This window comes from Mya arenaria, chromosome 1 (assembly GCF_026914265.1).
Source record: "Mya arenaria isolate MELC-2E11 chromosome 1, ASM2691426v1".
Lineage (NCBI taxonomy): Eukaryota > Metazoa > Mollusca > Bivalvia > Myida > Myidae > Mya > Mya arenaria.
In genome coordinates this window covers 59951067-59978119 of record NC_069122.1, presented here as the reverse complement: position 1 = coordinate 59978119, position 27053 = coordinate 59951067, and the positions used below count along the sequence as shown (strand labels likewise).

The following is a 27053-nucleotide window of genomic DNA, read 5'->3' as shown; positions in this document are numbered from 1 at the left end:
AGGGCAATTATTTGCACAAAATGCAAATTAGAGTTATCTTACTTAGTTAATTAAGTAGGTTGGATGGTTGAGTACCATTGTATCGAGTCTCAATGCAATACCTCCCGTTGTTGCTGAGATATTAACCAATGTGTGCTTGCACGCAAAACCTTAACCAGAATTTCTAAGTCAAATAATAAAGGGCAATTATTTGCATTAAATGCAAGCTAGAGTTATCTTACTTGGTTAATTGAGTAGGTTGGATGGTTGAGTACCATTGCATCAAGTCTCAATGCAATACCTCTAGCGGTTGCTGAGATATTAACCAATGTGTGCTTGCACGCAAAACCTTAACCTGAATTTCTAAGTCAAATAATAAAGGCCTATTATTTGCATTAACTGCAAACTAGAGTTATCTAACTTGATTAATAAAGTAGGTTGGATGGTTGAGTACCATTGTATCAAGTCTAAATGCAATACCTAAAGTAGTTGCTGAGATATTAACCTATGTGTGCTTGCACGCAAAACCTTAACCAAGGGGTGACGCCGACGCTGACGCCAATGCTTGGGTGAGTAGTATAGCTCTCCTTATTTTTCGAATAGTCGAGCTAAAAACCAGACAAGCTGACAAACTTACGATTGTTTCTCGACAATGTCCATGAAGAGAGTGTTGATGGAGAAGATGATGAGAGTGGCAATGAACATGTGGTAGATGCTGCGGATGTGGCTGATCTCGAACAGGTCCCTGAAACAGACAACAAGCCGACATATACAGTCATTTCTTTATCAATTCTATTTTCAATCTGTTTTAAGGGATTAAGCTGAAGAGTTATAGACAGGTGACAACAATAAATTTCAACAATAAATATTTAGCGAATGTTCCTTCAACTGGGCCACAAATTGCCCTTTCACCCTGAGATGTCCCTTCTTTGCCACACCCTGTCCTTTTAAACCATGGCTAAATGCCTAAGCTTTAGAATATCTTGTATAGAAAAAAGCTCATAATAAATGATGTAAGATATAAAACTATTCTCACGTGAGTACAGAATTCCTCGTGACAAACTCTTTGTCTGGGAGGTCGCCTTTCTCCTTCTTACGACTGAAATAGAAGACATAATTAGTGTTCATTGGAAGACCCCATCATCATTCTCAATATTCTTTTTCTGTATTGCTGACATTTTCTCGTGTGCTAAAATTTTGCAACTTCTGAATGCCTGCATGAAAACATATGTCTTCTTTAGATTATAATGTCTTCCTTTTAATGTCTGACTGAATAGTGTAAAACAAACAAGATGTTTTGTCTAAGAATATTGCATCTTTTGAATGCCTGCATGAAAACATATGTCTTCTTTAGATTATAATGTCTTTCTTTTAATGTCTCTGACTGAATAGTGTAAAACAAACAAGATGTTTAGTCTAAGAATTTGTTTTTAAATATATCAGCAAACGGGATTATAACTATAAGTGTGCTTAAATAAGTATGTGATGACAATCCTTTCACGACTGTTTTCTTCTAAAATTACTGCTTTAAAAATACAATGCAGTAGCTTTCTCACTTAAAGCTGCACTCTTACTCCCAAGCAAGATTTACAACAATTACTAATATTGTTTTAATATTCTAAAAAAGGATGAATAAATGTTTAAAACAATTATTTTTATGCAGGATAATGGTTTTAGTTTCAAAGAAATGAGTATAAAACACTGTATTCTACCCTGTGAGACTATAGTACACCACAGTAAATCTCTTAGCATTCACCAATCATTTAATATTTTTGCGCTTTCTGCTATACATGGTTACAATCTTGTTATCAGTAATTAATTTTTCCATTAAGGCATTATTTAGTAAGCAGTTAAAGGCTTATCAGTCAAAATATATGTTTGTTATAAACGTGTATGTATAGATTTTGAATAAGAGTTTCACTTTAAATTACACTGGTAAATGTAGTAACACACACAAGTCATAATACTATTATTGACACACTACTTTCAATACATTCTATTCGTTTTGATCACTGGCAATAATCCTGTACCTCAGAACAAACAGGCATAATTTATTATATGCTTTCCGATGGTTTATAGAGATTTATCAGGGGAAAAAAATAGAATGATATTTATATCATTGTTTTGAAATTTAAGCCTGCTCTCAGTTCCAAAGCAAATGTTAGCTCCCACAGACCTGGGATATAATTTCAACAATGGCATTTCGAAGTGACATTATGTGCACATACAAATTGGCACATTTTTTTAATAAGCATAATTAAATGCATTGGCATACAATTTTATGCATAAAATAAAAAAGTTGTTGTTTTTTCAGTGTAAGATAGCAATTAATTTCACCTCGTAAAAACTGAATAGTGAATAATTCATTCGTGACTCTGTATCTTTTGGTGCTCACACAGTGAAATAAATCACAATCTTACACTGAAACAAACAATTATCCTCTATATATTGGCAGACAGGATCAACATCTCTGAAAAGAATATCCTGGAGCGAACGCCAACCTTCTGTTATTGTTTTAGTCCATAAGGGAAATACCTCAAAAATTGTTACTGCCACAGTTATTGCCGTTAATATATCATTAACATTTAACTTATTCTAATAAAAACATTTTTTTTCATAAGAAAACGGCCAACCAAAAAAATACAGTTATCATAAATTGAGAGTAGATTTTGTAGACCATAATTATTCTCCCTTTATGATTGACTATTAGTTTAAGTGCAACAATACCAGAAGCTTTGCTTACAATTGTTATTTCTGTTTTACAAGCACTTGGCAACATGAAACCTTTGTTGTTAGGCTCTTCCTCCACCAGTAAAAACTGCATGCCATTTTATAGTATACAAAAACCAAGCGAGATGTAAAAGAAAGTAGATAATCTTTCAAGCCCTGCTTAATAATGGCCAGTTCCATAGTCTACTGATTAGAATGTTAACTTATGAATAACAATATTGAAGTTAGAGTTGAAACAGGAGTGAAAAAACCCACACAATGAAACAGGCATGATAAACTATTTCCATTTTTTGCTTAATGCAAAATAATTTGATAAGGGGCAATAACTCCATTGAAAATTGGATTTTTTCAACCGAAGTCGACCTTGACCTGTATTTTATGTATTATGCATGTGTACCTAAAATAATTTAAATCTGTCGACCCTACAATGAGTAATCTTCAGAAAAAAATATACTCCCCCAAACTTTGTTTTGTGGGGGTATAATAATGAGGTTAGGACCTATCAATGTTTTCCCCCTAAGGAGAGGGTGTTACTCTGATCTGCCCTTGGGTATTAAATGGCCCTCTGATTTCTACCCCGGATCCAGCATAAAAATAATATCAAACCATTTTGCAGGTCTGCACACTGTACAAGAGCTGTCACAGTCAAGTAACAATTGCCCTCTATTGGGCCTTGTTGGATTGATAGCCATTATAAGCACACAAAAAGTGTTTGTAACACCTGTATGACCCCCTAATTGCAGTCAATTAGTCATATTCAATTGCATTAAATGTATGTGGGGTAATTTAAGCTCATTACCAACATCCCTACAAGTTGGTGATAAAAGGTATAGTTTTTGACCAGTTCTAAATGTTGTTATAGAAGTTGATGAGTGATGGTATCCGGCAATATGTATGCATCCTCCTGACAGCAGTTAATACGTTAAATGGATAATAAAAAGTTAAGACTATGGACAATGAAAGCCGTACAGATGTACAGATAGCTGCTTAAATGTCAGCTTAAGCGGTAACAAATTTGTTTATAACAAGTTTGAGGACTGTGTGTCCAAGCGATCAGACAAGGTTTTCCAGTTCAAGGTCAATGTGACCTCTGACCGACTGACCTCGAAATAAATAGGGGTCATCTACTGGTCCTAACCAGTTTCTCTTCTAAGCCTGAAATCTGTAAGCCAAAGTCTATTTAAAAATAAGACACGGGTTGGTCTATAAGGAGCAATATACACCACTTCTTCTATCTCCCGTTATCAATTAAATCCATATACCCAAATGAATCTGACTATAAATACACGTATACCAGACTATGTCAAGTGCATTTATACATACTTTTCTCCGCCCATATTGGGAAATGTGTTCCTAAAACAAAATCAACAGCATTTTGAAGGTTTGTTTACAAAAAACATTCTTATCACTTTCTAATAGTTGGTCATGTGACAGCCTCTCGACCAATGAAATGGGTGGTAATAGACCAAGCATATAATTCACAAGGTTGTAGCAAGGCCTATTCAATGTTATGTCTGCACCAACGATCAAATCTTCCAGCTTTGTTATTTTTGGCCACATTTATCCTTCGCTTTTGCAACTGATGTCACTCACATCATAACTTAGAATGATAGTATCACTAGCTAAGCCCATGATAAAATATTATATTTGCTGAAAAGAAAAAGTGAAGTACTTTGCTAAAACTCCAACTCCATTGGAATAATTTTATGCGTTAAAATTAAATTCTGGCGTGAAAGAAGAACAGTGATTTTATAAAACAAACAAATCTTTCCCAGAAACCATTTTCCAGATATACGTACATTACTCTGTCTTTACGCTTAACATGTTTCCAGTTGGCATGACATCTGTGTTAGAAGAGAATAGTTGTACATTTACCTGCATTACAATAATCATATAGTAGTATCTGCGATACAACAAACAATTTGTGAAACAGTTGCGGGTAGAAATGTGCAGACCTATACATGGCAATGTATTCTTTTTACGTTGCATAATTTATGAAATTTCATTAAAATATATGATTGACAATTTTGGATTGGTAACTACTTTTAACACGTGCATGCTCATTTGAGCGCTTTAATGTTTATATCATGATACATTGAAAATTGAAGCGAATACCATTTTATATACCCATTACCCTCAGTAAGACCTAATGAATAAAGTGATGTAATACTTGAATGTATCATACATGTAACAACAAAATAAGTTAACAAAGACATTTATACCCTGCACTAGTAAGTCTACTTCAAGTCACATGTGATTACATTTACATTTTACAGAAAACAAGAAAACTCCAGATCATACCTTAGTGTTCAGACTTATGCCTTCCCCAAGGGGATCACCCGACAGATTCATATTTAAACATTTAAAAGAACGAATAACCAAAAATCCATTATGTAGATTAAACAAGAGGGCCCTGAAGGCCCTGAATCGCTCACCTGATCCAATAAAGATCATCAACAATAACATTCTGATCAAGTTCCATGAACATATGGTCATAAATGTGGCCTCTATAGTGTTAAAATACTTTTCCTATTATTTGACCTTGTGACCTAGTTTTTAACAGCACATGACCCAGATTCAAACCTGGCCTAGAGCTAATCAATATAAACATTCTGACTAAGTTTCATGGACATACAGTCATAAATGTGACCTCTAGAGTGCTAACAAGCTTTTCCTATGATTTGACCTAATGACCTAGATTTTGACCGCACATGACCCAGATTTAAACTTGACTTAGAGATTACTAATATAAACATTCTGACCAACTTCCATAAAAAATAACATTTATAAATGTGACCCTTAGAGTGTTAACAAGCTTTTCCTTAAATTAAACTGGTGACCTACTTTTAGGCCGCATATGATCCAGATTTAAACTTGGCCTAGAGCTAATCAATATAAACATTCTGACTAAGTTTCATGAACATACACTCATAAATGTCACCACTAGAGCGCTAACAAGCTTTTCCTATGATTTTACCTAATGACCTTGTTTTAGACCACAAATGACCTAGATTTAAACTTGACTTAGAGATTACTAATATAAACATTCTGACCAACTGTCATTAAGATACAGTTATAAATGTGACCTCTAGAGTGTTAACAAGCTTTTTCTTAAATTTGACCTGGTGACCTAGTTTTTGACTGCACATGACCCAGATTAGAACTTGGCCTAGAGGTAATCAATATAAACATTCTGACCAAGATTCCAGATGATACAGTCATAAATGTGACCTCTAGAGTGCTAACAAGCTTTTCCAATGATTTGACCTTATGACCTAGTTTTTGACCACACATGACCCAGGTTTAAACTTGACTTAGAGATAATTAATGTAAACATTCTGACCAACTTTCATGAAACACCTTTATAAATTTGACCTCTAGAGTGTTAACAGTCAAATTGTTGACGACGGACGACGACGACGGACAACATTGGACGACGGACACATGGTGATCACAATAGCTTACCTTGAGCACTTTGTGCTCAGGTGAGCTAAAAACACGCTAAATGACCATTTAATATTAATAACACAAAATAACCTTAAAGCTCATTTTGCACTGAACACACAGGTTAACATTCATTTTGGGTCTTTAAACAATAAGTTGGTGCCAGGCTATCAACTTAATCATTTAGAAGGCCCATTGCCTAGTGAACCGACACAATTATGGAAGAATATTATAAAAGAAAAGGAATGAATTGAAGAATACACACTGAGCAGAGTTAAGGGAAGATTTAATGTTGTCGACATGTTCCGCCTGACTGATGATCTCCACATTGGATATGAATGAGTCGAAATAGTCTTCAATGTCTGTACGCACTTTCTCTGAGCACTCCTCCCGGAAACGCTGGAAATACAGAACAATGAGTTATGAGAATAGCATAAATTATGATTAATTTTCTTTTGTGAAAAGTAGACAGTACTTCAATATAACCAATATTTGGTCTTAATTTTGCAACAAAAAAAAAAAAGGGTTTTTTTTTATGTACAGTGGAAACTCACTAAACCAGATCTCCACAAAACCGGAATCCTCGGGATACCGGACTTTTTCAGAGTCCCGGTTTTCCCCTTCTATTTTAAATGTAACAAAATCCCTACAAAACCGGAACCCCGGAATTCCGGATACCGGACAAAAAATCGAGATAATTTGTTAGTTGTCAACGTAATTTTACCTCACAAAACCTGACGTTTATTTGTTCAAACATGTCAAAATAATTTTGTGCATCAGGAATTTGCGAATCGCGTGTCACTTTGTTTTGATAGCCGGTGCGTCGTTAAATATTACACCTGTGATGTTGTTTTAACTCGATAATCGATAATGATGATTGCGCTGTGGATTAACTGTCGCGCAATAATCAAACTTGTGAAAAGAAAATTGATTGAAACATTAATCTGTTTGTTGCAGAAAATAAAGAACTAGAAACGGTTATTAAGTGATCATTTTGGAGGGTTGTTTTATCTAAAGACTTCTATGATTGAATCAAATTATAGCGGTGCGTTAATTAAACTATCAAACATACTAAACAAGCATTAAATTACGTGGGTTAACTCAGTTAATAGTTTGAGTAAACTTACTCCATACATCAAATCCTCACTAAACCGGAAATTTTGCCCAGTCCGGACCTTGTCCGGTTTAGTGAGTTTCCACTGTACATGTATTGTTTCAATTCCAGAGATTTTTTATATTTTTTAAACTTTGTGTTACTATTTCAATCTCGGCTATGCAGCTTATAACTCGGAAAATACAACATTTGATGATCACTTGGTGAAATATATTGTGATCTAAATTAAACAAACAATTAGCCTATGTACATTTGTGCCCGTTACTCAGCCCACAAATTAAACATACTTGCATCAAATTCTTCCAACAAATAGTGTCCCCATGATCTGATTTCCATAACTGATTACGAACTTTTCCATCTTGGCAACAGCCATTGTTTTCTTTTCCAATTTTAGTGAAAGATGTCATTGTTTCACCAAATTAAAACTAACTTCTACTGGTATGTTAGCAAATAGGAGGCAGACATCTGTGTTCAAGAAAACCCTTGAAGATCCTGTTGAAAATTCTCTATAATAATTATCCTCAAACACTAATTAATTTGTATAATTATCCGCATAGAATCATTGAAAAATATAATTCCCTTCAATAAAAAAAGTCATAGTAAAAAAATCTTTATCTAAATGTACATGTATATCAACTGATAAAATTTGTTCTTTTGCCTGGTTAAATGACTTAGAGAAAACTATTCATGAAACATATACAATCATGTTAATACAGACAAAATCATCACAATGTATTTCAACATATAGCACCCTGACAACTGAATAAACAACTCAAGGTTAAAATCAAGAAGAAGGTTTTTGCAATGATATGTTGAAATAAACAATATATCCTTAAATAGCTTTCAAGAAGGTCATGAAAATACTAGGACAATATTCATGCTTAATATCAAATTCTACAAAATATGGAACATAGGATCATTGTACAGCATTACAATCATTCACTGACAGAGACCTTTCTGATGCCACATACATGTACACTAGGCTTAGGTATTAATTTCTAACATATATACAGCCACTTTAAAGCAAACCACCATTTTGCCATCATTTAAATGCACATGCATGATAACTATCATGAAAACTGTTTGTTTTTTCAGCCACTGTCTAGACTTAGAATTTATCATAGTTTATCTTTGTTTATCATTACCGACCTTGACTCCAGGTTAAGATATGTCAATGACACACAGTTTAATGAAAACCATTGATTTCACTTGTATTGAATTATAACTCAGATAACAAATTTAAGAAAGTTATTCTTTTTCCAACTTACAGTAGATGCTTATAATTATTTGGTTACGTCCCCTAACACACTAAGCAAAGCCTTTTCAGTTAGCTGGTTGGAGTGGAATTGTTATTGTCTATATACATGTAAGGTGAGGATTTCAGGCTGGAAAATTGTTTCACATTTTAGTTGTTAAGAGAAACTGGACCAAGAGCCTAAACATGATTGCTTAACAAATATATTAAAGCAACAACGAAAGCCAAATTGTGTAAAGAAATAACAGATTTTTTATCAACAATTTAAATTTAAGCAAAAATGAACTTTTTTGGTTGTTTAGGATGTTTGTGCAAAAAACATTACATACAGTCTACATATGTGTGACATACAGTCTACGTATGTGTGACATACAGTCTACGTATGTGTGACATTTCAATAGAAAGCAGTACTATTTCTGCACAAAATTTTATCACAAAAAGAAAATAAATAATCTTTTTAAAACATGGTTTCAGGTGAATTATATGACTTTAATATTGAATTAAAATTATGACATCAGTAAACAACATAGCACATGCTGTCTGGTGAAATGTACAAATATGTTTTTGTTTTTCCTACCTAACTATCTAAACTAATCATGTTTTAGTTGAAAATTATTGAAAAATTACAGTTGGACAACGATGGAAACATTCTAAGTGTTGATGATATTTAAACTTGTTGCAAAATAGGCATGTCTTATTTTAAGAACACCAAGTTTTATAGTGATAATTGCCAATTTGGCTGTCATAACTGATACAAATTCTGACCAAGTTTGGTGATGATCAGACAAAAGTTATTGATTGGAAAAAACCGATGTACGATTTTCTATAATTAAAGTGCAATAACTCCATGATGTGAGGAGAGTGATATGGCTGTTTATTGAATTTGTTGGAGATATAATTTGCACATTCGGACCAAATTTGGTGATGACAAATGCTTCTAAAGTAATAAATCAGACAACATACAGGACGCCACCTAATTGGTTAAAATGAATTGTTTAAATGCCCTTCTGATGCGTTAATCAAACCAGATGCAATATATTTTTTTATAAGAATAGCTGTATAATAGTGGAACAATAGCTGTCACAGTATGTGACGAATGCCCTCGAATGTGACATTGACCTACGAACAAGGTCAGTACATGAAAAGCTGATCTTGCCTTTACATGTCAAATACATATGGCAAGTTATTTTAAATTGCCTCTGAACATGTGTCCTTATATTCAGAATTCCCTTGTGAATAAACACTTAGTGTATCTTTCACCTTAGAGGTAGGGACATGGGCCTTGCACATGACACGTCGTCTTCGTATGTGGAACACATGTAGCAAGTTATTTTAAAATCTGTCCATACAAGAGAAAGTTACAGCCCGGACACGACAACCTATACTCTATGTCCTTATATCCAGCACTCCATTGTGAATAAACACTAAGTGTGACCTTGACCTTTGAGGTAGGGACACGGGTCTTGCAGGCAACACGTCATCTTGGTATGTGGAACACATGTGGCAAGTTATTTTAAAATCTGTCCATACAAGAGAAAGTTACAGCCCGGACACGACAACCTATACTCTATGTCCTTATATGCAGCACTCCATTGTGAATAAACATTAAGTGTGACCTTGACCTTTGAGGTAGGGACACGGGTCTTGCACGCGACACGTTGTCTTGGTATGTGGAACACATGTGGCAAGTTATTTTAAAATCTGTCCATACAAGGGAAAGTTACAGCCCAGACACGACAACCTATACTCTATGTCCTTATATGCAGCACTCCATTGTGAATAAACACTAGGTGCGACCTTGAACTTTGAGGTAGGGACACAAGTCTTGCATGCGACACGTCGTCTTGGTATGTGGTACACATGTGGCAAGTTATTTTAAAATCTGTCCATACAAGAGAAAGTTACAGCCCGGACACGACAACCTATACTCTATGTCCTTATATGCAGCACTCCATTGTGAATAAACACTAAGTGTGACCTTGACCTTTGAGGTAGGGGCACGAGTCTTGCACGCCACACCTTATCTTGGTATGTGGAACACATGTGGCAAGTTATTTTAAAATCTGTCCATACAAGGGAAAGTTACAGAGTCGGACAGACAGACGTACGGACGGTGCAATTTTAATATGCCCACCTTTGGGGGCATAAAAATACTTCAAAAGACTTTAACTTTCAGCTTTTAGAGAAAAACTTTCAGAATTCATTGGAAGGATGTTTATACTTCCAGTTTCAAATTTTTAATGGAAGCCATGGCTTTTCTCTATTTCTATTTTCCGTTGTAATTTTTATAATTTAAAAAATATATATTTTTTATTCCTAACTTTCAATCATTGTTTTAAATTAAAACTGTTATGTTTGATAACTTTAATTCTAAAGCTGTTGGGCCTCTTAAAATGAGTGTAAAGTAAAAACTTCCAACCTGTGCTTCATTGACGAGCCTCTGTAATGTGACCTGCTTTTCAAGTGCGCTGTCTTCGTGATTTCCATTAAGACCTGCAAAAAAACATCCCAAAAATCTTTGTTAGGCAAGAGAAAATATATATTTTTGGTTCCTGTCTGGATGTGGAAATAAGACACCAACCATCCACAAGTTGAGCCAGCAAAAGAGCCTTTAATGTAGACATATTTCAACCTTTGCCCTCTAAGCATGACCTTGACCTTTAAGGTAAAGAATTTGGACTTGTGCATGACATCCCACCTCATCATTGCAAGCTTTTTTGAAAATCCTATAATGCATGGTAAAGATACAGCCCAGACAAGGTTCTGGATGAACAGATGCACTGCCGCCCACAAGCACTGACATGGAACAGCCATTGTGAGATCTATGTGTCACTCACTGTACATGGGCTTGAAATGCATTTCAACTTTATTGAAAATGCTATAGAACAAGTGAAAATGTGGCCATGAGAAGGTACTTGTCAACTACAAGAAATCCACTTTTTTACCTTTAAGTGTGACCTTGACTTTTGAGGTACAGAACTGGGTCATGTGCTTTGACATACCACCTCATTCTGCTGAACCTTTATGGCAAGTCTTAAACCATATAATGCATGGTCAAGAAGCAACCCATACAAGGATTATTTCAACCTTTTGATCTCTAAGTGTGACCTTGGCCTTTGAGGTACAGACTTGGAACTTGTGTGTTACATGATCATGCAAGTTTTTTTTGAAAATCCTTTAATGCATGGTCAAGATACAGCCTGGAAAATGATCATTTTAACCTGTAACCTCAGTGGGTGACCAAGACATTTGAGGTACAGAACGGCCATTGTGACAACTATGTCTCACTAACTACACATGGGTTGGACAAAAATTGGACAGGATGTAAGACTTTTAGAGAATAAGAAATACTTTCATGATATGAATCTCAAATTGGCTGAACCTACAATCTAGAGTGCAACATGATTTGGCCCATGAAAAAAAGGATGTGGGCCACACTGAACGACAATACTGCCAAGAATGGACATATGTACAGACCAGTTGGGCACAGATAGGCTTTGATTACAATGAAACAAAGAATATTTCAATCATGATAAATGAATTGAGCGCTTATCTAGGCCATAAGGTCTGCAGATCAGAGCCCTGGTCTTTTAAACTGGACAGTATGGTCTGTTTATTAACAAGACACTGGTTTTTTTTTTTACATTTTACCCATTTTTTAATTCAAAAACATATTAAAGTCCCCCAAATGTTAATATGAATTTTATAGAAAACAAGAGCTGTCACAGAGGCAGCGCACTCTGCCACCTGATAGTTTAAGGATTGCATTTTTTTGGTAAAAACAGTAAGCATGAACTTCATTTTATGTCAAAATTACATTTACATAATCTGTTTTCAAACCAGGTTGTATATTACAAGTTGATGTAGTATTCATTAGCTTGACAATGCCAAGCAATATTAATAAATAAAATAAGTATACAAAATATTCCTTGCTTTGTATTTGAATGCCATTTAAACATTTCCTAGTAAGGGTTGCAGACATGCCAAATATCTTCTAAACAGTAAACATCCATCATTTGATTTAGTTTACGTAAAAGTTTGTTATGTGAGTTTTGACTTCCATTTAGTTTATCATGTTTGAAATTGAGAAATGAATTGAAATCACCACCAATTAATACAGTTTTTGTCTGCATTTTTTTACAGCCTTTCAACACTCTTCAGAAATCATCAGTTACAGTGTCAGTATTTGGAGTATATATAATAATCCATAACGATATCTATGCTGCATGCTGCATGTGGTAAGTGATAACACTTGTAAAATGTGGATACTTCCTTATATTCTACGACATACATAATAAAATAACTTCAAATTTAAAAGAAAATACCAGCCACCTTGCCATTTCTGCTATCCACTTAGGAAGTATTTCCTGTCTCACATATCTCATATTTTCCCGCATCTTGTTGCTACTGCCATTAGTTGAGTCATGTAGTTTTTGTTACAGGCATATTGTATATTTTCGAGATACAGTCTAGGATATCCTTATGATTTGTCCTTGCTGTTAGACCGCTCACTTTAAAAGTGCACATGATCCTAGTCATAACAGTGATGTAGATTTTATGAAGAAAAAAATCATCCACATTGAACTATAAAGAACAGATGTGAGTAAGGCTTTATACCAAATGCAATGACAGGACATATAACAGACAAAGTGTGGACAATGGATTGTGTAATTTTTGTGTTGATGCAAATGTTTTGGCAAATAATTAGGTAAATATAATTATACCCATAACCTATGGTGTTATTTAAAGTAGTTAACCGACTAAGATAGATAGATAAAATATTATGAACAAAAAGCTCAGCAGAAGTGTCATAAAACTTAATAAAATGAGCATACTTTTTGCAAAATCAGTTTCATTCAATTAACAAGACATTAAGTTTGATGTTGATCAAGGTATATTGTAAAGTTTTACAGCAATTTGATTAAGTAAATTTAGTTGTCATCGTTATATTTTGTCCAATGAAAAGGCAGTATTTGACAAGTTTTTCAATACATTTATTTCAGTAAATCAACAGGCAGCCGTTGTTGATTTGATCAGGTGAAACGGTAGATATCAACAGTGGCTGGCCCAGTAAGTGGATAGTTTACACAATAAAAAGCAGACAACTAAAAAAGTTAAAGATTGATAGTATGTACTTACTCAAAATAAATGGTTATGCGACTGCGTCAGATAATCAGTGATTGAAATCAGGATTTTAACTAGCAAGCCCTTAAGAATGAACACGTTCGGAAATTTAAAACTACTAGCTATATTGAGATGGAAAACAATGCAGATTCTTTTTTTAAGCTGTTTTGGGAAAACAATATTACTCAACATTTGGGAAAATATGCCCTTTCGCGTCAATGATGAAGTTACTTTCATATTAATACATCTACCAGTCATTTAAATTTAGGAAACTCATAATTGATTTACATAAGTAATAATGTAATCAGATACTGTTTAAAAACAAGTCAAGCCTCAGGGTGAACATTCTCCTTTAGAGTGTGGTTAAATAGAAATACAACTGAAATGCAATTTCTATTGGGATTTTGGTGATATGTAGATTTCAAAATTATTTATTTTAAAGAGTTATGATTCATCGACAGACGAGCCATCGACAGGGAAGGGCCATAGTCCAATAAATGAGAGAAAATATGCTACCGTATAACATACATTTTGTTAAATATCAGAATTTTAACATGAAAGACCATACTATTCGAACTGCAGCTGTGTCTTAACCCACCATTTTCTTGTCTCCTTTCCATAGTTTTCCAGTTATTGTCCTATTTTGTAATTTGACAGCTGTTTCCGCAAACTATTTTGTGACAAAATAATTTCAAGTTGGGATAATTGGTCATTCTTTTCAGGTCAAAACGGCTACCGTATGAAACGGTCAATGGTAAAAAAAAACAAGGAAAGTATGGAAATGATACAGAAAAAGTTAATATATATTGAATAGCATTTGTATTTGAGGACACTTCCAAAAGTAAGAGAAGTTCGTATTTAGGCCTACCCTGAATTTACATATCTAGCTGAAACGAATCTGCTATCACATTCAGCTATAAACCATTAATTAGACGCGGAGATTACCTAATTAGAGGAGATATTGGAAGGCTACGGTTTCCAGCATTCCTAATACAGAATGGTACCAGAACAAGCGGTTCAAAAGATATATTCAACACCAGTTACTCTTATGTCATGTTTGAGTAAGGCTTGAGGAAGAAATTCACCCGATGTCATTTATGATATATACTAAAATTCACTTACATATATGTATTTATTGTTGTATGTGATGAAAAACATTTTATCTGATAAACAGAAATAAATATAAAAATGAAGGCGGTGCGAAGTTCTAATATTATGCACCGCTAGCTGTTTTGTTTTTTTGAACACGCCTGTAGTTAATGAGAACTAATCACGACATTTAATTAGAGCAAATTCGATAATTTCCCAGACTCATGACTCCAATTCGTAGGCCACCAACTCAACAACAATAGAGAGAGTTGCCTTGGATAATAGGAGAGATGACTGTAAGTTGTGTTCTTCATTACTGTTTTGAATTATACAAGTTATTGTGTTTATTATTATTTAATTATTGGTTAACCATACCAAAAATAGAAGTATTTCAAACACCGTGTAATACGTTTTATTTAGTTTTGATACAAATCAACGGTATCACTCACTCGCTCAAAAAAGGATGTGGGTTACAACCCCACTAGGGAAACGCAGTGTATGCGCTGCAATGCAATAGGGATACAAAACAGCTAACTGTCCGAGCTAACTCGAGCATGGTTGTAGTATCAGCTACCAGTTCATGCCACAGTCGAGATGAAAATCGTTTTTTTTTTCTTATATTATCTCGACTACACCAGCCGGTTCCATCCTATTTTAGCACTAAGAAAACTATAAGCCTTTGCTTGTTATAGTTGCCTGAAATTTGAGAACTAAACAGCACCGACAAATGTTGTTATTGTTTGATTAAGGGACAAAACAAGAGTGGTGTTGGCGGCATCACAACCGTACCAACAGCGCGAACAACCCTGGACACCACACCCCTACCAACAGTGCGAACAACCCTGGACATCGTGGTAAATAACCTTACATTTTGAAATAAATAACTTCACACTTTTATCGCTGCCATACGTTAACTATAGCGGAATAGATTGCCATAGATTAGCGATTAAAATATAATAAGTTAGCTAGCATTAATGTCTTGTTAATGCTAATTCTTGATCTTAACCTCTTCAAATTATAGTTTGCTCATCATTCGGGCACAAAATAATAGTACATGTAATTGAAACATGAGCCATATATGATATTCCGATGGTTCATGTAACTTATATTACCTGAAAACGATATACCTATAATCATTTCGAGTTTTTCACTGCAATAATGAATAAAAGACTCCCCTCTTGCATTGACGAAAATAAAGACTTGCTAACAAAACAAGCTGGTTAAGGAACAATCGTAGCACCGCAGATACAAATGTTGTCAGAACATTGTATGCATAAGAAATCTAAGCTGTTATGTCAGCGTGTTAGCGTGCAGGACACTGGTCGAAACTGTTAGTATAATGTAAATAATAAACTTTTTAATATTATAAAATATATGTATAATGACATAAAATCATGTATTTTTTTAAATAACAATGTCTTAGATTGTTTCCAATGTGGTCGAGGAGTACATCAAGGTGAACATTTATCACCTGTTTATTTTATTTTTTTACTATTTTTAATGATTTTGAGCAATATATGTTTTCTAATAAATGCATATAGTAAAATTATCTCGACGTAAACTTGAAATTAGTTGCATTATTGTATGATAACGACACTGTTTTAAATTTGCATAAAGTTAACAGGAATTATTATTACGGATGGATACATACTAATTTTTGTAATACTTTGAACTTCGAAATCAATGTCGATAAAACAAAAGTTCTACTCCTTGGACACATGTTTAGAGGAGTAAGAGATATGTCTACAAGACATAATGAAATTGAAGTCGTTGATATTTTTAAATATCTTAGCATGATTTTACGAAAAACAGACGTTTGCTAAATGCTAAAAAACATATCACCGAACCATCATGAAAAGTGTTATTTAGTCTGTATTTCAAATACGAAACCTGTATCTGCCAATTGACTGCCAGCTTAAACTGTTGATTACACTGTAGTTCCAATTCCCCTGTGAAATATTGGGGTATGGCTATTTAAGTTTAATTGAAAAAAATCCACACTGATTCACGAAGCATGTTTTGAATATCAAAAGAGTATTATGCTTGCACATGCTATGTTATACGGTTACCTTGTATACTATGATTGCAAAACGTATAACCCAAGTTGTTCGCCACAAAATACGTATGGTTATTTCAGCTATCTAATCTAATATACCCCAGGTGTTCACCATATTATAATTATAGTATTACATATATCTAACTTCAATTTGCCCCCAGTTGTTCACCACATTATACATATTCATATTTCAGCTCAGCTATCTAATCCAATATGCCCCAGTTGTTCACTACATAATACGTATGGTTATAGCATCTATCTAACGCCAGTATGCCCTAGTTGTTCACTTACTCCATTATGCCCCAGTTGTTCACCGCAAATTACGTATGGTTATAACATCTATCTAACTCCAATTTGCCCCTTGTTGTTCACCACAATATTCCTATGCATAATTCAGCTATCTAATCCAATATCCCCGCGTTGTTCACCACATAATACGCATGTTTACAACATCTATCTAACTCCAGCATGCCCAAGTTGTTCACCGCATAATACGTATGATTCATATGCCCCAGTTGTTCACCACATAATACGCATAGTTATAACAACTATCTAACTCCAGTGTGCCCCAGTTGTCCACCGCATAATACTTATGTTTATTTCACGAATCCAACTCCAGTATGCCCCAGTTGTTCACCGCAAAATACATATGGTTATTACAGTAATGAACTCCATTATGCCCCAGTTGTTCACTGCATAATACTTTTGTTTATTTCACCAATCCAACTCCAGTATGCCCCAGTTGTTCACTAACTCCAGTATGTCCCAGCTGTTTACCACATAATACGTATGGTTATTACAGCTATCTAACTCCAGTATGCCCAACTTGTTCACCGAGTAACAGTTATGTTTATTTCACCAATCCAACTCCGGTATGCCCCAGCTGTTCACCACATAATAATTTTGTTTCTTTCAGCGATCTAACTCCAGCATGCCCGCGCTGTTCACCAACTCCACGGGCCCGACCTCGAGGCCAGGGGATTACTTCATGGATGACGAGGAAGAATTTGGAGAAGTACACGACTGGAGTTCTGTGCACACATTCGTCAATGTTAGTATTCTTATTAACCAGATAGGATGTTATAAACTGTTATTTATGTATTAAGGCGTTGAAAGTGTAGACAAACAACATCAACGATGATTAGTTAATTAAATGGCCCTTTGTCACGTCTGATATTGTCAATTCTTCCATTCGGAACTCCTCGGCCATTTTCCATAGACCTTGGATGTATATGGTTGTTTACAATGTCAGAAATGTTTACATTTTAACAACGCTAAAAGTAGATAGCGTAGTAATTTCAATTTGGCAGTTAAACTTAAAGACTTTACTATTGGTAATAGCATGTATTTTTGCAATTATTCACTTCACTGGTAATCATTTTTTTAAAGTGACACTCTTATTCAAAATCAATGCATACACATGTATAACAAACAAAAAAATTGAGTGACAAATCTTGAACAACTTATTTAATAATGCATTTATGGAAAATATTAATTACTGATAAAAATATTGTAACAGTGTATTTACTAGCTGAAAACCAAAACATATTAAACGATTGGTAAATGCTAAAAGGTTTAAAGTGATCTACTATAGGGTCATAAGGTAGAAATACTGTGTTTTCTGCACAATCCATTTAAATTAAACTCGGAATCCTTTATAAGAACCATTGTTTTCGACATTTATTCAACCTTTCTGATATATTTAAACAATTGTATTAAATGTAGTAAATCTTATTTGGGAGTAATAGTGCATCTTTAATTATAAAAAAACCACACACTTTTAAACACTGTAATTAATGAATACTTTTATTTATTTTTTACGACCCACTTCTACTGGCGTACCGGCATACATTCGAGGTTGTTTCGAGGTTGTTTTCGATGGAGAATGGCCGAGGAGATCCGAATGCAATTCTGCATGTTCCAGGACCTAGTCCTGACCTTTTACTACAACTAATTTTAGTACAGTTACTTATATAATTGTGACACCCATTTCATTAGAAATATGTTTTGCTTTAGTATTGTTCATGGAATTATAAAACAACAACAACATAATAATAGTTGAAATCAGATGGCGGTATTAAAAAAACACACGCTTAAAATTCATATTGAACGACGTTTGACGCGACGAATTTGTTGGCTGAATCGCTAATATATTGGCTGTTCATACATAAATTGAAACGAAGTAGTTTGTCTGGTTATTGACGTCGCGTTTCCAAACAAACATTTGTATAAACTGATTAAAGAAAAAGAGAACATCATGATACAAAAAAAAACGTTTGTCTAATACCGCTATTACAAACCTTTGGGCACTTTTAATGGGAATTTAATTTGTCCTCAAACTCGTAGTCTACGGATTTTTTATATCTTGGTTTACGAACCTTAGGACCCGATTCTTCAAAGCTCAGGAAAAACATTTCGAGGGGTGTTTATCTTAATTAAAATGAATCTTATTTTTAATAAATGGGTGAACTTGGAAAGTCAATGACCATTTATAACAGCATTCGGAACTCCTCGGCCATTTGATCGAAAACAACCTCGGATGTATGCCGGTACATCAGTTGAAGTAGTCCGTAAATTTTTGAATAATATCATTAATTAAATGTAGTGTTTAAGAGTTGTATTCATTGCTCTCAGTTTAAATTGATTGCCAGTGAAGTGTATTATTGCAAACATGATTAAGATTCCCAAGAGTTAAGTCATAAAGTTTAACAACTAATTCAGATTACTACGCGATCCATTTGCAGCGGACTTAAACGTACCACTTTTTGAGTATGTTAACCGTCCAAATACATCCGAGGTGTTTTTGAAAATAATGGCCGAGGAGCTCCGAATGTTATAACATATAACACTATCAGTGATATCATGTATGTAACCCAACAACGATAACCCGTCAGTCAATCAAATAATCGGAGGATTTCAATCGGAACTCCTCGGCTAGTATCAAGATATGGTCTATCTCGAAGCTTGCCGGAGATGGCCGAGTTGTTACGATTGGGAGGATTTCAGTTAAGATACTTCCGGTTTGAGTTTACCCACAAGAAAACTTGTGGTGAAAGGAATGACGTCACCATTACGTCATATGTACTTCCGTTGTGTGGAAAATTCTCAATAAAAAAATGTTCTTATGATTGATAGACATGTTTTCACATGCTCAATACACTGTAAATCAAAACTATCATTATTCCTGAAAATTTTATACCTTAAGTATCTATTCTTGCTTGATTTATCATTGAGAGTAGAGATTAAAGCATAATCCGCTGCCCTATAGTTGAAAGGTCATTTTGGAAGATCTGTCATGGCGGACGGTGCAATTTTTAGAGTTTGTTTTTCAAGTGGAGTGATTTTTCTTAGGAATAACTTGACCCCCCTTTTTTATTGGCTTAAAAGGTAATTTAAAGCTTTTACTTTAAGAATATATGTGGTTATCATAGCCTGCATTCGCTCGAAATGCCTTTAAATGTTGTCTAAAAATCATAATTTTACATTGAATTATATAGGGAATAACAATGGTGGTGTGTAACCTAAAGAAAGGGGTCAGTGGAATAACCGGAAGCAGAAAAGTCTTAATAAAATTTCTTGTATCTTGTATCTTTGTGATAAAATTGAAGGTAAATCTAATTTATTTGAAGTGATATTTACTCAAAAAGAGATGTATAGATATGTATACATACGTGTGTGTAAATTTTAGTTCAGTAAAAGTCCATTAAACTATCAATGATTTAATTCTTAGATTTTTCTCACATTGGAGTAAAATGTCACTATAAGAAAAACGCTTAGGACTAGAGACCTCGGTGGTAGAGATCCCTCAAACATGACCAGTACCCTAACTTTTGTTATGACAGTTGGTCTAAGGTCAAGGTTGTAGTGACCTTAAGCTGAAAATCCAATTTCGTTCAAAATTGAAGAATGCTTATATCCACGTACTTCAAACTTGGTATCCTGATTTAATGCATCTCAGTATCCTTTTAGTCATGTTCCAAAACCTTTTTTGACGTCTTTGATGCTTTGCATCAAAATTGGTGTTGTTATATGAGCCACATCGTGCGAATTTGGGCATTCGGACATAATCATTACAAATGAAATAATCATTAATGAAAAACGCCAAAAATAGTGATTTTTTTCCTATGTATATTAATTGCTTTCAAACTTCTTTTTTAAAAGGTTTGTCATTGACGAATTATTTTATCGACGATTAAAGCTGCACTCTCACAGATTTACTATTTTTACAACTTTTTTTTATTATTTTTTTTTTGTCTTGGAAAGAGCTTTTTTCGTAAATATCTGCAAACCAATGACCGTTCGAAAACTAATGTTTTATGGCTTAAACCGTTACTAACGGTTATAGAAAAATACATAAAACATAAATTCTCGAACTTAAATATAAAAATCTGTGATCTAATGTTTTGTCAGCAGTCTTATATAACTGGTTCCCATGGATTTTCGCAAATATTGGCTCGTTCCAAGACAAAAAATAAAATAGTTGTCTAAACGCTCAATCTATGAGAGTGCAGCTTTAATGACCATTATTTTACTCATGTTTCCATAGCAACCACGGATTTCGTCCCAACTTAATTTGACTGCATTCATTGTCTTTATTTAAAAAGGCCCAATGGATTAAAAATATCAAAATTAATCATCATGTTTTTTCTGGATTCATGTTTCAGAAAGATTTTGTGTTTGGAAAAATCAATAAATTATAAACTAGCTGCAATATTGATATGTTAATTGTGCAAGTAATTTCAATAATGTACTTTCCTGATAACGTCATGTGTGCTTTCAAATGCGCAATACATGGCCGTTTCACATGTAAACACATATGTAACGCAATTTAAGTGATATTATCATGAAATTTTCAGTATTGCTACCTGAAATGTCATTTAATTTAAATACCCAATACAATAATGAAAGGAATTTTATGTCTGAAGGCCCAACATCGCGCGGTGCGGCACATATGATGTAAGTGTCTAACTTCTATAACAGTGCTCCAAGATGTACACGGGTATTTGCCATGCCGCAGTTCTGCTTGTTAATTTAAAAACAATTAGCTATTTTTTTACAGAAACTGATATTATTACATAAAATATGTGTTTTAGGTCCGTTATCGCGGTGCGTAAAAAACGTAAAAACTCGGGCGCTATCGGTAGAAAACGTGCATTATTCAGTACATTCACGTGCCGTTAATTACCGGCTTTTTGGTTTACATAAGCGCTATCAGGGCCCGCACCATAACAATAGACGCTGAGCGTAAACTTTTGCACAAAAAAAACATATTTCAGCATGTACAGCTATATACAAATGTAGACAGGTCAACTCCACCCCAGCAGTCCGTTTTGTTTTGTCACTTGTGCTGTAATTGTCATTCGTTCAGTCCATGTAATCTTCATGTATGTACAATGTTCTGTATGGGGTGATGATGTCTTCAACGGGTTTTATATTAAAATTTACAAAGGACGTTTTTTTGAACTAAATGTTTTTGCATTTTTCGTGACATTTAACAGTTTTTTATCTATAATTATCTACTTCTCTCGGTTCTTCACAAATAATTATTTTTTAAATTCTTCTATTTGCTTTTAAATTCACATTAACGTTGCAATTTTTAGAACGCATTAAATTTTAAATAAAGTGATCTTTTAATATGCACTATAATAAATCACATAACGCCATTCGCCCCATTTTGTAACCCGGCGCATTCATACTATAAACATGTCATGTCAAAAAGTAGATCTGACGGTACCCAAAACTTACGTCTTCGGCATACAGCCCAAAACATGATTTCAACCATTATATACGTTAGAGTTATACTTAAACACCCCATACTTTGATCATTACTAGCTACGTTACTGCACTATGTGGTAATTAGCGGTTTTGCGGTTTGACTACCCACTTACAGTATATGCGCTGCGATGGAACAGAGCTAAAAACAAAGCAGTTAGCTAACGTGAGCGACCGTTAGCTGAAATTGAACTCAGGGCAGTCCTGCGTTTAGTAAAGGTATTTGCATTCGGAACTACATGGCCATCTTTATCGAAAACAACCCCGGATGTATATGCGGTACATCAGTTGAAGTAGTTCGTAAATTTTTGAATAACATCATTAATTAAATGAAGTGATTTAGCTTTTATTCATTGATCTAAGTATAAATTGATAGCCAGTAAAGTGTTTTATTGCAAACATAATTAAGATTTCCACGAGTTAAGTCATTAAGTTGAACTGCTAAATTAAATTACTACGCGATCTACTTGCAGCAGACTTAAACCGATTCCAATGAGGATGTAAACCGTCCAAATGCATTCGAGGTTCTTTTCGATAAAAAAAACGGCCGAGGAGTTCCGAATGAGGTATTTGATAATATTTGTTGCGATTTGGTTTCCCGCTTGCATAGTATTGGCTACGATGCAACAGGGATCCACAACAAATCAGTAAGCTAAACTAAGCGACTGTTCGCCTCAACTGAACTCAGTGCTGCGGTACACCTGTTTAACCTTTATTTGCAGGTGATGTTTATTGTGAATATCGCATCCGCTCTGACGCTCTGTTTCGTCGCGCTGGGATTGTTCTTGACATTATTGGATCGGAAGGTGCGTCAACAGCCGCCCATGTGGTACATCTACAGTATCTCAGTGTTTCCCGTGCTTACAGGCCTACTGCTCCATCCGCTCGTACATTTTGGGAACGTGTACGGCCATCGCGACCAGTGTCTTCTAGTCATGTATCTGGCCGAGTACGGATTCTTTGCGCTTGGGACAAACCTGATACTGACTAATTTTGAGATCTTCTTTACCAAAGTTCTGCCGTTACCGAAATTTTTGACATCTGAATTTAACAGATTTGTTATTATGACGCTCGCTGGGTGGCTATATTCGTCTATTCTTGTTGCGCACGTTATCGTAGCTAACAATAAAGGCGAAGTCATTTGTTTCCACATCGAGGCGAACTGGGCCAGAACAAGTCGCTTAGTGTTCCGCGAAATCATACCAACGACTATTACTGGCTTATTCTCCATTGCCACCATAGCCACCTATTGCCTAAAGAAGTCCCGTATGATGATGCGACCTGACGTAAGCGGGATGAAGGAGGTCCGGTTTGACGTCAGAAACGACGAGGGTGAATGGATTCGTTGTGTGTTGTTCCTCAACGCTGTGATGCTGACGCGGGCTGTCACGATGTCGATCGTTGCAAACCCCAACATGCCAGTTAGGCCATTACACTACAAGATACTGTTTAGTGTCCACGTGTTACACTCTCAGAGCATCTATTTTGTGCCGTATTGCGCCTTGTTTATCTCTGACGTTCGCACGTCACTTCTTACATTGATAAGAAGAGCTCTTAACTTTCTGAGCAATGGAAATTTGAGGTTTGGTGAAGATCTGGAAAACCTCAGTGTCAGTTTTGGTAACATTGCACAGAGCACGTAAACTTCGGTGTTTGTTTTGGTCCAAGAAAGTTGATGATATTATGCACCAAACCAACTATATATTTCTGGCTGAGCGTACGATTATTGTAAAAACAGCTTACCAACGAGCGTTCGACAGAAACTGTACAATTGTTTATGGTGATTTTGTCCGTTGAAAATGAAAAACCTGACTTTGTGGGGCAACATTCATATACAAATATTAAAAATAAGGAAATACTTTATAGAAGTAGGAACTATTGAAGTTCGTGTTTATGTAAAAAAAAATAATATAAATTTATAATTAAATCACATTTTCTTTACATTTAATTACTCATATTTGTGTTTTTAACTTTGTATGTGTATAAGTGTTGCTCCATTGTATTTGTTATAGCAGCCTTATTATATGAAACGTTTCTTCTTAAAATTGCATGTATATACGTGATTTTCACTGTATAGTGTTGCTAGATCTACAACTATCATCGATGAACATGCTCGTATTCATATTCATAATGGATATTGTTTGTACATATTGATGTCCCAATTAATCGGAACTACGTACAATTTTGCTATTTGTATAATCAATAAGACGCCAATGCGGCAAAGCAACCTAAAATTTGCGCTCGTGACCTAGTTTTTAAACCAAGAAGACCCATATTTATTCTTATCAGAGATATTATTGATACAAATAACCTGATCAAATTTCATGAAGATCAACCGAAACTATTCAATTTGTTTGAGGAAAAATGAAGCATTCATAAATACGTCAGCTTTTTCTAAAAGATAAGTCACAGAGACCTAGTTTTTAACCCCAGATGACACACCAAAGAAGCACGCTATAAAAATCCTGAAAATTCAATCATTGACTGTGGTGCTGACGGGTCAATGGTGTGTGAGTGCCAGTGTGAAAGCATGTGTGCATGTGAGTATTTGTGTGTACAGTATGTACGTAAACCGACCAAATGTCATGAAAATTGGACAAATATTTTTGAAATATCCCCTAGTATTTTTGTTTAAATTATGTTATTCTTTATTGTGACTACAATATCATGCAGAAAAAATGTAAAAGTTTCATGAAAAGAACTCATGACATGGTGAAAATATTTCCTAAGATTTGACCTATCGACCTAATTTTTCATCTGAGGTGACCCATATTCACAAATGTTCAAAACAAAATATAGACAAGTATTCATAACAATTCGATAACATTTATTGCTTTATGACATATAAAAATAATTTCTAAGATTTGACCTAGTGACCTAGTTTTTTACCTGATGCGACCCATATTCACAAATGGTTAAGACAACATATAGACTGACAACATTTCATAACAATTAGATATAAAAATATGACATGGGAATTTTTTCTAAGATTTGACCTTGTGACCTAGTTTTTCACCTGAGGTGACTCATATTCACAAATGTTCAAAACAAAATATAGACACGTATTCATAAAAAATGGATAACATTTATTGCTTCATGACATGTAAAAATAATTCCTTAGATTTGACCTAGTGACCTAGTTGTTTACCTGATGCGACCCATATTCACAAATGGTTAAGACAACATATAGACTGACAACATTTCATAACAATTGGATATAGAAATATGAAATGGGGATTTTTTTCTAAGATTTTACCTAGAGACCTAGTTTTTCACCTGAGGTGACTCATATTCATAAATGTTCAAAACAAAATATAGACAAGTATTCATAAAAATTGGATAACAATTATTGCTTCATGACATGTGAAAATTATTTCTAAGGTTTGACCTAGTGACCTAGTTTTTCACCTGATGCGACCCATATTCACAAATGTTCAAAACAAAATATAGACAAGTATTCATAAAAATTGGATAACATTTATTGCTTCATTACATGTGAAAATTATTTCTAAGGTTTGACCTAGTTTTTCACCTGATGCGACCCATATTCACAAATGGTTAAGACAACATATCGACTGACAACATTTCATTACAATTGGATATAGAAATATGAAATGGGGATTTTTTTCTAAGATTTTACCTAGAGACCTAGTTTTTCACCTGAGGTGACTCATATTCACAAATGTTCAAAACAAAATATAGACAAGTATTCATAAAATTTGGATAACATTTATTACTTCATGACATGTGAAAATTATTTCTAAGGTTTGACCTAGTGACCTAGTTTTTCACCTGATGCGACCCATATTCACAAATGTTCAAAACAAAATATAGACAAGTATTCATAAAAATTGGATAACATTTATTGCTTCATTACATGTGAAAATTATTTCTAAGGTTTGACCTAGTGACCTAGTTTTTTACCTGAGGCGACCCATATTCACAAATGTTTAAGACAACATATAGACTAACAATCTTTCATAACAAATCGATATAAAAGTATGACATGGGGATTTTATCTAAGATTTGACCTTGTGACCTAGTTTTTTCACCTAAGGTGACCCATATTCACAAATGTTCAATACGACATGTCCTGAAGTATTCTAACAAAGTTTCATAACAATTGGATAACACCTCTTTATTTTATGGCATGGGGAATATTTGACTAAAGAGTTGACTAAGTGGTGTTGTTTTTGACCTGAGGTAACCCCTATTCACAAAAAATATCCAAGACAACATGAAGACGAGTATTTAGACAAAGTATCATAACAAACTGACATGGAATAAAAACTTTAACGCAAAATTGTTAACAATCGCTCGCCCACCCGTACAAATGCCCGCCCGCCCGCCCGGTTTTTGCCATTCTTTAACCCGTAATTTTTAGATGAAAAATCCGACTAAAAATACATTTAATCAGTTGTTTAAAGAAAAATGATCCTTTATTGTTTTGTGTCCTTTTTTCTCGCAGGTAAAACATGGCATGAGACAAT

At 34.4% G+C, this 27053-nt stretch overlaps 2 protein-coding genes across 8 annotated transcripts in view; one reads left to right on the top strand and one right to left on the bottom strand.

Moving 5' to 3' along the window:
* Nucleotides 1-14347, bottom strand: part of LOC128229585 (sterol O-acyltransferase 1-like) — a 30537-nt gene extending 16190 nt beyond the window's left edge. The window contains exons 1-7 of one of the 5 annotated variants that reach the window (XM_052941364.1): nt 14245-14347; nt 10942-11015; nt 6419-6552; nt 4509-4553; nt 4033-4062; nt 1016-1078; nt 617-724 (exon numbers count right to left, since the gene is read on the bottom strand). In XM_052941364.1, coding sequence (XP_052797324.1) covers nt 617-724; nt 1016-1078; nt 4033-4062; nt 4509-4553; nt 6419-6552; nt 10942-11015; nt 14245-14266 — 476 coding nt within the window. In that variant the 5' untranslated portion in view covers nt 14267-14347. Of the gene's footprint in view, nt 1-616; nt 725-1015; nt 1079-4032; nt 4063-4508; nt 4554-6418; nt 6553-7554; nt 7959-10941; nt 11016-14214 lie in introns of those variants that run through there. The other 4 variants (XM_052941353.1, XM_052941371.1, XM_052941356.1 and 1 more) reach the window with 4 other exon arrangements.
* Nucleotides 12932-26805, top strand: LOC128229626 (uncharacterized). 3 transcript variants are annotated; one of them, XM_052941396.1, is made up of 6 exons: nt 12932-13230; nt 13526-13592; nt 14977-15031; nt 15485-15589; nt 17708-17842; nt 23286-26805. In XM_052941396.1, exons 3-6 carry the CDS (start codon nt 15026-15028, stop codon nt 24204-24206), a joined length of 1167 nt encoding a protein of 388 aa, XP_052797356.1. In that variant the 5' UTR covers nt 12932-13230; nt 13526-13592; nt 14977-15025; the 3' UTR covers nt 24207-26805. The 3 variants fall into 3 exon arrangements, with proteins under 3 accessions (XP_052797356.1, XP_052797348.1, XP_052797365.1); XM_052941388.1 differs by having other exon boundaries at nt 14956-15031; XM_052941405.1 differs by lacking the exon at nt 14977-15031.
* Nucleotides 26806-27053: the final 248 nt, after the last annotated feature.